General features: G+C 40.2%; 1 protein-coding gene across 1 annotated transcript in view; it reads right to left on the reverse strand.

Moving 5' to 3' along the window:
* Fkbp39 (FK506-binding protein 39kD) overlaps positions 1-12,346 on the reverse strand; it is a 234,199-nt gene that overhangs the window by 51,410 nt on the left and 170,443 nt on the right. The window contains exon 8 of the mRNA XM_067138391.2: positions 11,890-12,068. Within this exon, the coding sequence (XP_066994492.2) occupies positions 11,890-12,068 (179 nt within the window). The remainder of the gene's footprint in view (positions 1-11,889; positions 12,069-12,346) is intronic.

Here is a 12,346-nt window from a genome sequence, read left to right on the forward strand (position 1 = left end):
AACACACGTAAATTGTGAACTTACAACATCGTACGTAATACTATGAGGTTTTGAATGTTGATATGCACATATGTGCGGGCTAGGTTTCCTTACAGGCAATGCATGCAGGAGTGCTGGGTGCTGTCACAAAAAGGACTGTGAAAGCAAAACTCGTACTCTACATAAGAAATGTAATGTATAAGGTTTTAATTGTTTAAAATCGTTCCACACTGTAAAATAGAACATTTGATCATGTACATATGTATATTCACATGCAATGAGGTAATTTTTCTTTTTTGTAAGTAGTGAATTAAGTCCTGACACGCACAATTGTGCGTGTGCTTTTTTTCAGATGTTAATTTTTATTTTGTAGAATAAACTAACTATATTTGGCTGATTATCTCATCAATGTTTCTGACCGTAGTCAGGGTTTACCATTCCAGATGTGATCTGGAAGGATGATTACTGAAATATGGATTGATGAATTTGTGGAGTGGGTCTTTAATGGATTGGTTTCCCGTTGCCTTCTCCATCATATGCCGTTGGCCATCTAGTGGCTCTTCTGCCTTTAGGAGCAATTTCTCACTCCAAGGACAAAGAGTGCCCCTCCTTCTATCCACTCATCTGCCCTCCTAGGAGACCGTTGGCACTTGATAGAGGGTGGTTTCCTTATACCAGGAGTTATATCCAAAATTTATTCGCCTTATTGGAATTACCCTTAAGAACACAATCTAAAATCAGATTTACAAATGAACTCTCAAAGCCATTTGACATTAATACTGGACTTTGGCAGGGAGATGGACTCTCACCATTATTGTTAATTGTGTGTCGGAAAAAATCATGCGAGAATGGAATAAGATGTGTCAATCTAACATCAAGATTGGCAGAAAAATAAGACTCAATTGTTTAGCATTCGCTGATGATCTTGCACTACTTGCTAATGATATGGAAGAAGCTAAATTGCAAATAGAAGAACTTGATAACATAGCAAGAAAAGTTGGATTGCAAATTTCATATGAAGAAACAGAAATAATGCCAACCTTCCCTGTTACAGCACCAACCATTACCTTAGCCAATACCAAACAAATTAAAACTGTGAATAAGTTTAAATATCTTGGTGAAATTATAACTTGGAACTCCAATGAAAAATCAATAGAAAGCAGAACATTTAAGTTAAAAAAAAGCACAACGAATTACATGGCCAACGTACAACAAAAAATCTCTTTAAATAAATGCTAAACTTCAACATTAAACCTGAAGCGACTTATGCTTGTGAAACACTATTTACATTGAACACCAAAGTAACAACTGATACACTGCAAAAGGTTGACAGAAGGATACTCAGAACAATCATTAATAAAAAACATCAGGTGGATGGACAATGGAGTTTATTGCCTAATGCAGTGGTTTATAGGGAAAGTGAATCTATAATAGATACGATGAGAAAAAGAATTGCCTTTTTCTGTCATCTTTCTAGATTAAATGATAATAGGATAATAAAACAACTATTTAATTACTTTTGGAAAAGTAAAACAAAAAATAATTGCTTTAAAGAAGTTCAGAATGATTCAGAAGAGTTGATATTACAATGAGGCAAACTGAAAATAGGGCAGAAAAAAGGATTCTCAAGAACAAACAAATAAGATTGTCATTAAAAACCGTACAACACAAACAATATGTCATATCTGATGACGAAAGGGCAGCCAGGTCAGCCAGAATGAAGAGGTTTTGGGAAAGGAAGATGATGCAAGCTAAATCTTCAGTTAATTCTTTGTTAACATAAATGTATTTGGGTTTGATTTAAGTGCTCCAATGTGGGCGTAAACTATGTAAATAAATAAATAAACTAAATATATATGTATTTTAGTCAGTTTTTGACATACAAACAAAAAAACACACCGCCAGTTTTCTTTCAGGTCTGAAAGGGATAAGTTAACTTCACGTGTTGTTCAGTCAAATATTGAAGAAAGTTTCGTGGAAATAAATATTGTGCAAGTACAATTTAATGGAAATAAGTCTGATAGAGACATCTTTAACTAATACCGTATTTACGCGAATAATACCCGCACATTTAAAAAAAAAATTTGAGGCACAAAATTGGGGTGCGGGTTTTATTTACATCAATGTTGGCATTTTATTTTTCCAAATCAGCCTTTCTAAATTTAGGGTGCGGGATTATTCGGTGGCGGGTATTATTCGCGTAAATTCCTGTATTTACGCGAATAATACCGGCACATATTTTAAAAAATTTGAGGCACGAAATTGGGATGCAGTTTTTTTGCATCAATGTTGGCATGATTTTTTTCAAAATAAGCCTACCTAAAGTTAGGGTGCAGGGATTATTCGCATAAATACGGTATTTCTTCCAGTAAATTTTTAAGTGTGTAAATACGGTATTTCTTCCAGTAAATTTTTAAGTGTAGTTCAACGGATCTCATGTTTGATGAATGAGACGATGTAATGTTAAGATTATCCACGAGTAGGACAACGTGATTAAATACTGTTTTTGAGAAGACTGTAAAATAATGATGCCAGAATTTATTTCATTTACTTCAAGAATTTAAGATTTCATTTTGAAGGAGTGGATATTGTCATGACTGAACCTGATAATTTAAATGCTTAGGATCATTTACAAGTCAGATAGCTCAATGAGATTTGGTTTTTGCAACTTGTAAATAATTACAGTATTATTAGAAGGAGGTCCTCCCAACATAAAATTTTATTTTTGTTTCGTTAAGCCAGAAGTAGGCTAATATAAGTTTGTATATTTACAGCGTAATTCAACTTCAAAAGGTCGGAGAATTTCCCTGCCCTCAAAAAATAAGCAAAGCCAGTCAGCGAACGGTCCACCCTTGGAACTCTCGCTCTCCAGCTGAGCATGTCGGGAATAACGGGGGCAAATATGTTCTTGGTTTTACTCTATCAGGTGGCAGAGTAAACCAGATCTTCGTTGGGTGATCTATGGCAGTTCCGATTAATTCTTACGGGTTAACACCAAGTCTATCACCAGAGAAGTTAACATGCCAAAAACCGCATGATAAGGAGAATAGAATGGACACTCTTTCCACCCTTCTATAATCTGCCGAGTTTGAACCAGTGATCTCGGAATCTGGAGTCTGAAACATACCTGCCAACTTTTAGAACCCAAAAATAGGAAGATTTTTTAATTCTTGGATTTCATCACGTATATTTCACCACAGTCTACGTGAAAATACGTCAGGATAAAAGGCATACATATCTACAGTTACAATGCGAATTGATCATTAAATTTAAAATCTTAAACTAAGAAAACATAAAAATGGTTACAAGAAAATGTACCTAATCACTCTCATTTATGACACTTACATACGAATAATAATATTTATGTCACACCGACACACACAACAAAATCCATAATACCATATTTTCTCGCGTAATTAACGCACTTTTTTGACGAAAAATACAGGCGAAAACTGCGGATGCGTAAATTATTCAAGGAATTCAGATCTTTACAAATTATTTTTAATTCATTTACATTTAAAAGATACATCAAATATAATATAAAGACAATTGGTTCAACTCATTTGCAATTATCGTCATACAGCGTAAAATTCCGGCATGAGATTTTTTCTGAAAAGTCAAATAGGGTACATTAGGTAAGTTACACACGTGGGTTTGAAATACCGACACTAGAAAATATTCTTCTCATTACGAGCTGAAAATACGACCTGAATGGCATACCGAAAAAAAAAAAAAAAGAAAATTATCCAAACGAGAAGAGCCGGGCATCGAAGGAAAGACCCTGCTACATTACCCCAAACCGTTCGTATCCAATCTTGTACGAGTGACGTGTCCATCCACCTTTTCTGTTGAATACGAACGTGGATCACTCGCGGAAATTTTGCTTTAGGCATTCTGCCATCAGCAAGCATTGCAGTACATCGTTGTTTTTAGCTTCTGATAGCGCGTACGATAACACTATACGTTCCTTTCTTATCGATTGTTCGACTTTGTGGCGTACGGAAACTGATTGGCGTCTGACGTGCGGTTCCTATAAAGGGAGATCAAATATTCCTTCATTTCACGCTTCTCAATCACAAAGCGATGACAATGGTTGAAATCATTCGTCATTTTTTGGCATAATGTTGTTCTTCGTCGAAGAGAAAGTTCATTTCTCTTCAGAAAATTAATCAAGCCTCGGCTAACCTTCAAATCCGAGATACTGATTCCATGTGCCGCGGCTATTTCTCATTCTTTAAAACACAGCATTTCGTGAGAAATGGCTTATCCAACATTGCGCAACAAAATCATATATTTAAGCAGATAATCCTCTACTTGCTGAAACTTGCCGCTTTTTGGTCCGCGAAATGCTTTGGGAGACTTGTTGGCCGCTTGAAGTGCACTTCTGTTACCGCGGTAGCGCACGTTTCATTTGGACACTGAATACTTGCTGCCCGCTGCTTTATTCCCGTATGTTTCGACGTAAATGATCACCGCGAGTTTGTATGATGCAGTATTACTGGAATACTGTGGACTGACAAACAATTTTGAGATCACAGAATGTCCCATACCCGAAACACTCGTAAAACTAGTGCAGTGGGATTTCCTGACGGCTAATAACAGCACGTTGCTCTGTGTGTGGAATGCCTGCTTCGCGATAGGAAGCCTGCTATTTGAGTAGTTGGCATCTTTATTTCGAAACGCATCCGGAGCTGAGTGATGGATGTTCGAAGTTGTGGGTACGTCAAATACGTGAACATTTCTTTTTCTCCACTTTGGACCCAAAATTATTGGAATGCGTAAATTATGCAAGGGCGTTAATTACGCGAAAAATACGGTAGTTTCCCTTAGACGGTAAAATGAACGGAAATTTATAGGTATCTCTGAACACTTGGAGATAACGTTTGTTATATTTTTTTGGCCATAACGAGAAAAGAAAATGCCAGAAACTGTCACCGACAAGAACCTCCTTAAAAACATTCAATTCATTAAAATTTTGCACTTAAATACGCGAAACTACCACATGCAAAACAATTCAATATGTCCCATACATTATTAACAAACGACTTTGACAGAGAGGGGACGAACGAACAGCACAATAAACTCATTCTTTCGTCCCGATTAACTGAGTTGCTAGCGCGCGCTAGCCTCTTGTTTGCAGGACGATTGCCGCCCCGAATCCCCAGCTGCATAAAGCGCACACGCTGTTGTGGTGAGCGGGAAACACGATACACGAAGGCGACGGACGAAACACTCACGAAATAAAGCAACAAATCAATACGCTTGAAAATGAGGTTTCGTAAATTACACAAGTACGTAAGAATTTATCCTTTATCGAAGGGGAAGAGTATTGGCGGTACTAGAGGTTATGTTTTGAACGTAAACTCACTCACTTGATTAAATACTAACATTTATTACATTTAAGACACTTATATAACACATTATAAATACATAATACTGAGTATTGATGGGCAGATGCCCTCGATAACAGTCAGTCACATGTTCTCGTGTCCTCTCGCACGAGGCACCCAAGCATGACAGTCTCTCATCCCCTTCCATCCACACCACTTCCGGCTGGGTGCTGAAGGGTGCTGCTATCTGTCCTAGGAAGTGGTAGCGAGCAACTAGGTGGTCTAGCCATAGCTAGGCCGGAACATGCTCCCCACCGTTGAATCACCATGATTCAACCGAATTAAACTGCCTGATATGCCCTCATGAGAGTTCAGTTCAAATATCACAGGCACTGACATACAGAGTTGATGTACAGTAACCAAAAATGAGTTGATCATTCAACAAAATATACATATAAACATAGGCAAAACAGAAACACAAGCAACAAAATATTTACACACTGTTAACAGAAGGTACTAAGTAGGTTGACTGTGTCCTCATCCATTATTATGCAGTATGAATTAAGCACACTATAAGTTCTCAGTTCAAATCACACACACAACACCATAATTACACTCTGAAATGAACAAGAAAAAATATTCACATGAAACACATTATGTTTTAGCCACAACGATCCTGTTTAGTTCTCAATAGGTAATGGAATTAACTTGTTAACAGGTCGTTTAAAAAGACCACTGGTTGTTCTGATGGTAGCCACTCGTGCAAGTCCATCCTTCCCAGGGTGAACAGTCTCCACCACAGCCAACTTCCAACAGAGAGGAGGAAGATTGTCCTCCTTCAGAAGAACAACTGTTCTAGTAGCTAGGTTCTCCTTGGGACAGGTCCATTTTTTCCTCTGCTGTAGTGAGTTCAGGTAATCGGCAGACCACCTCTTCCACAACTGCTGCTGCATTGACTGGATACGCTGCCATCGAGACAATCTGTTGATGGGCAGGTCAGTAATGTCAGGCTCAGGAATGGTTGTAAGGGGGGCACCAATTAGGAAGTGAGCAGGTGATAAATAATTAAGGTCACTGGGGTCATTAGATAAGGCAGATAGGGGGCGAGAATTAAGACAGGCTTCTATCTGTGCAGTAAGGGTACATAGCTCCTCAAATGTCAATAGCGCATTACCCGCAACTCTTCTCAAGTGGTACTTCATGGACTTGACAGCTGCTTCCCACAGTCCGCCAAAGTGTGGAGAGCTGGGAGGTATAAAGTGCCACGTGATGCCTTCCATCGCTAATGAATTCCTTATCTCTTCACAAAAGCTGGTTGAAAGGAATAGTTTTTGGAGATCCTGCATTCTTCTATTGGCACCAATGAAGTTAGTCCCATTATCACTATAGATGATGGAGCATTTCCCACGTCGAGCTATGAATCTCCTCAGGGCTGCCATAAAGGCATCAGTAGAGAGGTCACTCACTACCTCCAGGTGAAGAGCCTTGGTAGCCAGACAGATGAACAATGCAATGTAGCTCTTCGTTGTCTGTTTGCTTCTCACATTTCCCTTCTTGACGAAGAAAGGACCAGCATAATCAGTTCCTACATTAAGAAATGGGCGACTCTGTTGCACTCTGGTAACAGGGAGCTGTCCCATCAGCTGTTCAGCTGTTGACACCTTGAATCTAAAACAGGTGAGGCACTTGTGGATGACTCTTCGAACAACTGCCCTAGCTGTGGGAATCCAGAATCTTTCTCTTAATGATGCAATTACTAATTGAGCACCTGCATGTAAAAGCCTAATGTGTTCTGCCATCACAACAAGGTTTGTGAGAGCATGCTGAGGAGGAAGGATAAGCTGGTGCTTATTGTCATAAGGTAGTTTTGAATTTACTAGTCTTCCTCCTACCCTTAGCATTCCCTTATCATCTAAGAAAGGATGTAAATCTGCAATTTTACTTTTCCTTGAAATGCAACACTTAGAGTTGAGACTGGCTATCTCTTGAGCGTAACACACTTGCTGTGCAATTTTGATACAGGAGTGCAAGGCCATCTGCAGCTCTTGTGTACTTAATATCCCTAACCTCTTGTCTTGAGGATTGGCACTATTGTGAATAAATCGCCAACAATATGCAGTAACTCGAGTCAGTCGGGACAGTGACGAGTACTTCAGCATAAGTTCATCCCAGTTTGTACCTATCAACATAACTACAGGAAGTGTGCTTCGTGACTCAGGTAGTTCCTCTTCTGCATGGGCTGAGCTTGTGTCTGGCCATGATTCAGTGGGCTCAGTTAACCAGGATGGTCCGTGCCACCACAGGTTCATACCTCGTAGTTGTTCTGGAGCAACACCTCTGGATATTAAATCTGCTGGATTACAACTGGTAGGAACATGTCTCCATTCAGCCTTGTGAGTGTATTCTTGAATTGAAGAGACTCGGTTGGCCACAAATGTTTTCCAGCGAGTAGCAGGAGATGCGATCCAGGCTAATACAATGGTGGAGTCTGTCCACAGGTACAGCTTGCTGACTGGCAGAGACAAAGCTGGAAGGGTCTTGTGGAGTAGTCGGGCAAGTAGTAGCGCTCCACACAGTTCAAGTCTTGGTAGTGTCAGTTTCTTCACCGGTGCTACTCTGGATTTAGAACATAATAATCTGACACAGGTCTGTCCCCCTTTGTCGACAGACCGTACATAAAGACAAGCTCCATAAGCTTGTTCTGAAGCATCAGAAAAACCATGAATTTGTATATCAACAGGGGGTCCCTTACATGTGACTAACCGCTCAATATAAAATTCTCTTACTGCCTGTGGCTTAAAGTGAAGTTCTTCCCATTCTCTGACTAGTTGAGATGGTAGTCTGTCATCCCAGTTCAGATTGACTAGCCAAAGTTTCTGCATAAAAACCTTGTAAGAAATTACCAAAGGGCTGACCAACCCAAGTGGATCAAATATTGATGCAATAGCAGATAAGACCTTTCGTTTAGTTACATGAGAGTCAGCATGATAGGGACTGTCTGAATACAGATTGCCACAAATGAGAAAATGATCAGTAACTGGATGCCATAATAGGCCTAAAGATTTCACGTTAGTGCCTTCATCAAGACTTAAAGGCAGCTGGGTTTCCCTGTCCTCTTCTGAAACTGCTTCTAGTAATGCTGGGTGGTTTGAACACCATTTTCTGAGGTGAAATCCTCCACTCTCTAGTAAATTAATAATTTCAGACTGCAACTGAAGAGCATCCTGGATATCGTCACAGCCGCTTAATAAATCATCAACATAAAAATCTCTGCGAACAACTTGTGCTGCTCTGGGGAACCTCGATTCTTCATCTTCAGCAAGTTGCTGCAGGCATCTGGTAGCTAGGAAGGGTGCTGATGCTGTACCATATGTTACAGTTGTCAGTTCATAGTGAGAGGGTGGGTCCCTAGGTGATTCCCTCCAGATAATCCGCTGAAGTTTCCTATCATCTGCATGAACCATGACTTGCCGATACATTTTAGCAATATCTGCGGTGAAGGCAAAGGTATGCATTCTGAATCTTAGAATGATAGAGTAAAGATCCTGTTGTATTGTCGTTCCAACCATTAATATGTCATTCAATGAAATGTTGTTAGAAGTTTTAGAAGATGCATCAAATACTACCCTAGTTTTGGTAGTCGAGCTACTAAGCTTAAAAACTGGATGATGGGGTAGATAATAGCTTCCATCTTCATTCCCTGACTGAGTAGATGTATCCACCTTAACCATATGCCCCATCGCCTCATACTCGTGAAGAAAGTTAGAGTACTCGTGCTTAAGTGAGGGCTGCCTGCTGAAACGCCGTTCTAATTGAGTTAGTCTTGACATGGCATGATTGAAGGAGTTTCCCAGAACCTCAGGTTTCTGCTTGAGGGGTAAGCGAACTATGAATCTACCTGTAGCATCCCTAGTAGTATTCTCTGTAAAATGTTTTTCTGTGGCTCTCTCTTCTCTTGTCATGACTCGTGACGTAAGCTCTTCTATTTCCCAGAACCGTTGTAGTTGGGTGTCTAACCTGTCCTCTGACTTCAAGAAACATGTAGTTAGAGTAGGATTTTTCTCTTCCCTACGATGGTAGTGTCCAGCAATAATCCATCCTAGTTCAGTGTCTTGAAGGATAGGATAATCTGGTGATCGAGTTCTGCGCCGAGGTTTCAGTAATGAAAAGAAATGTTCTGCGCCTATTAACAATTCAATGTCACCTGGCTGGAAGAACTTGGGGTCAGCGAGCTTCAAATCAGTGGGCAAGTTCCAATGCTCATGCTGAATGTAACTACTGGGCATGTTACCTGTGATACGTGGAAAGACAGAGCAAGTCATACTCACAGTGAAGTTACTTACAGTGGATTGCAATTCTAACTGAACACTGTACCTTGATTGAGAAATGGAATCATTTATGCCGCTGATTGGTATGGGATTCTTCATTTTCTTAAGGCCTAATCGCTGTGCTAGACTTTCGGTGCAAAGATTAACCTGGCTGCCACTGTCAAGAAGTGCCCGGCAGACCTGCATTTGCCCCCTAGAATCTAGTACCTTGACCATGGAAGTGGACAGCAGAACCCCTACAGGGTCTTTTGTATTGCAGTATGTGTGAGAGGAGTTGGATGCAGTTTGATGGGCTGTACCTCCCTCTCTACCTGATAGATTATGTAATGAGGTGTGATGCTTCCTACTACATAATTTACAACCACGTGATTTGCACTGTTTGGCAGAATGCTGTGTACGCAAACAGTTAAAACATAAGTCCATTTCTTTAACCCTTCTTTGTCTATCTTCCACACTCAGAGCTGCAAACTCTTCACATTTAAATATCGGGTGATTACCATGACAGCAGGGACACTTTATGAGACTGGTAGTGGTGTAAGTGTAACGTGGTTGAGTATCCCCTTGAGGTTTAGGCTTAATTCTATCAGCTTGTTGTCTGTGCGATGGTGCAGTGTGCTGTGAGCTAGGGAAGTTCTCCAGAGCTTGCCGTTTATGCTCAACAAATGACAGCAAGTCATCAAGTGATGGAACCCGAGTGTCTGCTTGTGATAATTCCCAGTCTCGTCTAGTACAAGCATCAAGTCCTTGAGCATACAGTTGAGTCAAAATAACTTCATGCAATGGAATGTTAAGTTCTAGGGCCTTCAGTGCATTCAAATGACTATTAAAAGTGTTAGAGTACCTTAACAGTTCTGTGGCTGTTTCACTGGAGACTGATTTTAAAGTTAAGAGTGCCTTAACATGAGTAGCTGCTATTAGTTTCTTGTTCTCAAATCTGTCCTTCAACATTTTCCACGCTACCTCATAATTTGCCTCTGTGATGGGTAAATTTTGAATTAATTGGCTGGCTGGGCCCTTGAGAACAGATGCTAAGTAGTGAAATTTCTGGACACTTGGCAGATTATTGTTGTTATGAATCATAACTTGAAAACTGTCTGCGAATGAGAGCCAGTTTTCGTATTTTCCATCGAAATGTGGAATGTTAATAGCCGGTAACTTTAAACTCGCGACACTGCTGACCTGAGATCTTCCTGAATCTACCGTGTCGCGTGATGACTCTTCAAGGTTCGCTATTATTTTACTCATTTCGCCCTTTACCTTGTAGTATTTGGTTTCGAATTCGGCACGCGCCTGATCATGAGCTTGCTCGTTTTCAGCGTCTCCTAATTCTAATTCTGACTGCACGTCATCAAACTTCGACATTAATGCACTCATGTCTTCGTATCGCAGTTTAATTTCATGCGAATTCGAAAGCTGTTGAGCGATGAAATTTTCAACGAATGTTTCCGAGCGGGTAAGTTGCGCTTTAAATCGCGACCTCTGCTTAAGAAGCTTTTGCCTTGTTGAAGATTCCATGATGGAGGGGGTAAGACAATAACAAGGAGAAAGGAGAGCCTTAAATGAATAGTACTGACCTGCCTTCAGTTTAGTTTACCTCTGGTGCTGGAACATCGAACCTGGGACTGCCAGATGATGTCATTGAAGTGAACTTCCTAGTATTTCCATGTTACTGTAGAAAGTAGTCGTCCATACTACACGCCACGCTGCTTTCACGAGGTCCTCGTGGTGTAGATAATCCGGCTCGGTAATTGGACCATGTTTTGAACGTAAACTCACTCACTTGATTAAATACTAACATTTATTACATTTAAGACACTTATATAACACATTATAAATACATAATACTGAGTATTGATGGGCAGATGCCCTCGATAACAGTCAGTCACATGTTCTCGTGTCCTCTCGCACGAGGCACCCAAGCATGACAGTCTCTCATCCCCTTCCATCCACACCACTTCCGGCTGGGTGCTGAAGGGTGCTGCTATCTGTCCTAGGAAGTGGTAGCGAGCAACTAGGTGGTCTAGCCATAGCTAGGCCGGAACAGGTTATGTTAGCAAAAAATCGGAAGAAGTAAAAATAAATCGGAAAATCGGAAGACGAGTTAAAAACCGGAAAGTTTCCGGGTAAATCGGAAGGGTTGGCAGGTATGCTGAAACTACCAACGATCCACAGAGCGAGCTTCTGAATTCCATTTACTGAGATAATACACCGTACATATTTATTCAAGACCCTTACTCAGAAACAATACTTACGCCATATGAGGAGGGCAGATTATTCTCCTCTTTCCACCAACCCTCATTCCTGCTACTCCAATATCCCAGCCTTTGATTACTTCGCCACCACCAAGCTGGAACTTGAAACCAGGTCCTTGAGTTGTTGCATCGAACTGCTTATTGTTTTGCTTTAAACGTCCGACATAGTAGACCGTGACCTGAAAATTCATAGTTTGTTTGATGTTAAAAGAAAATACCAGGTAAATAAAATCATTCCACAAGTACTGAAACAGGTAGAGCTGAAATCTACTTATCATACAAATATCTACAAATCAGCCTCTGTGAGTACATTATAGATAACACTCTTCTTTTTCACAGAATGGCAAGGATATATTATCACTGTACAACAATCTTCCTCCAAACCAATTACTTAAAGCTTGTTAATTTGTTTTAAAGTGAAACCCTATAAGTGCATTCCTCATTAAAACATTTTCTC

Source organism: Anabrus simplex, chromosome 1 (assembly GCF_040414725.1).
Source record: "Anabrus simplex isolate iqAnaSimp1 chromosome 1, ASM4041472v1, whole genome shotgun sequence".
Taxonomy (NCBI): domain Eukaryota; kingdom Metazoa; phylum Arthropoda; class Insecta; order Orthoptera; family Tettigoniidae; genus Anabrus; species Anabrus simplex.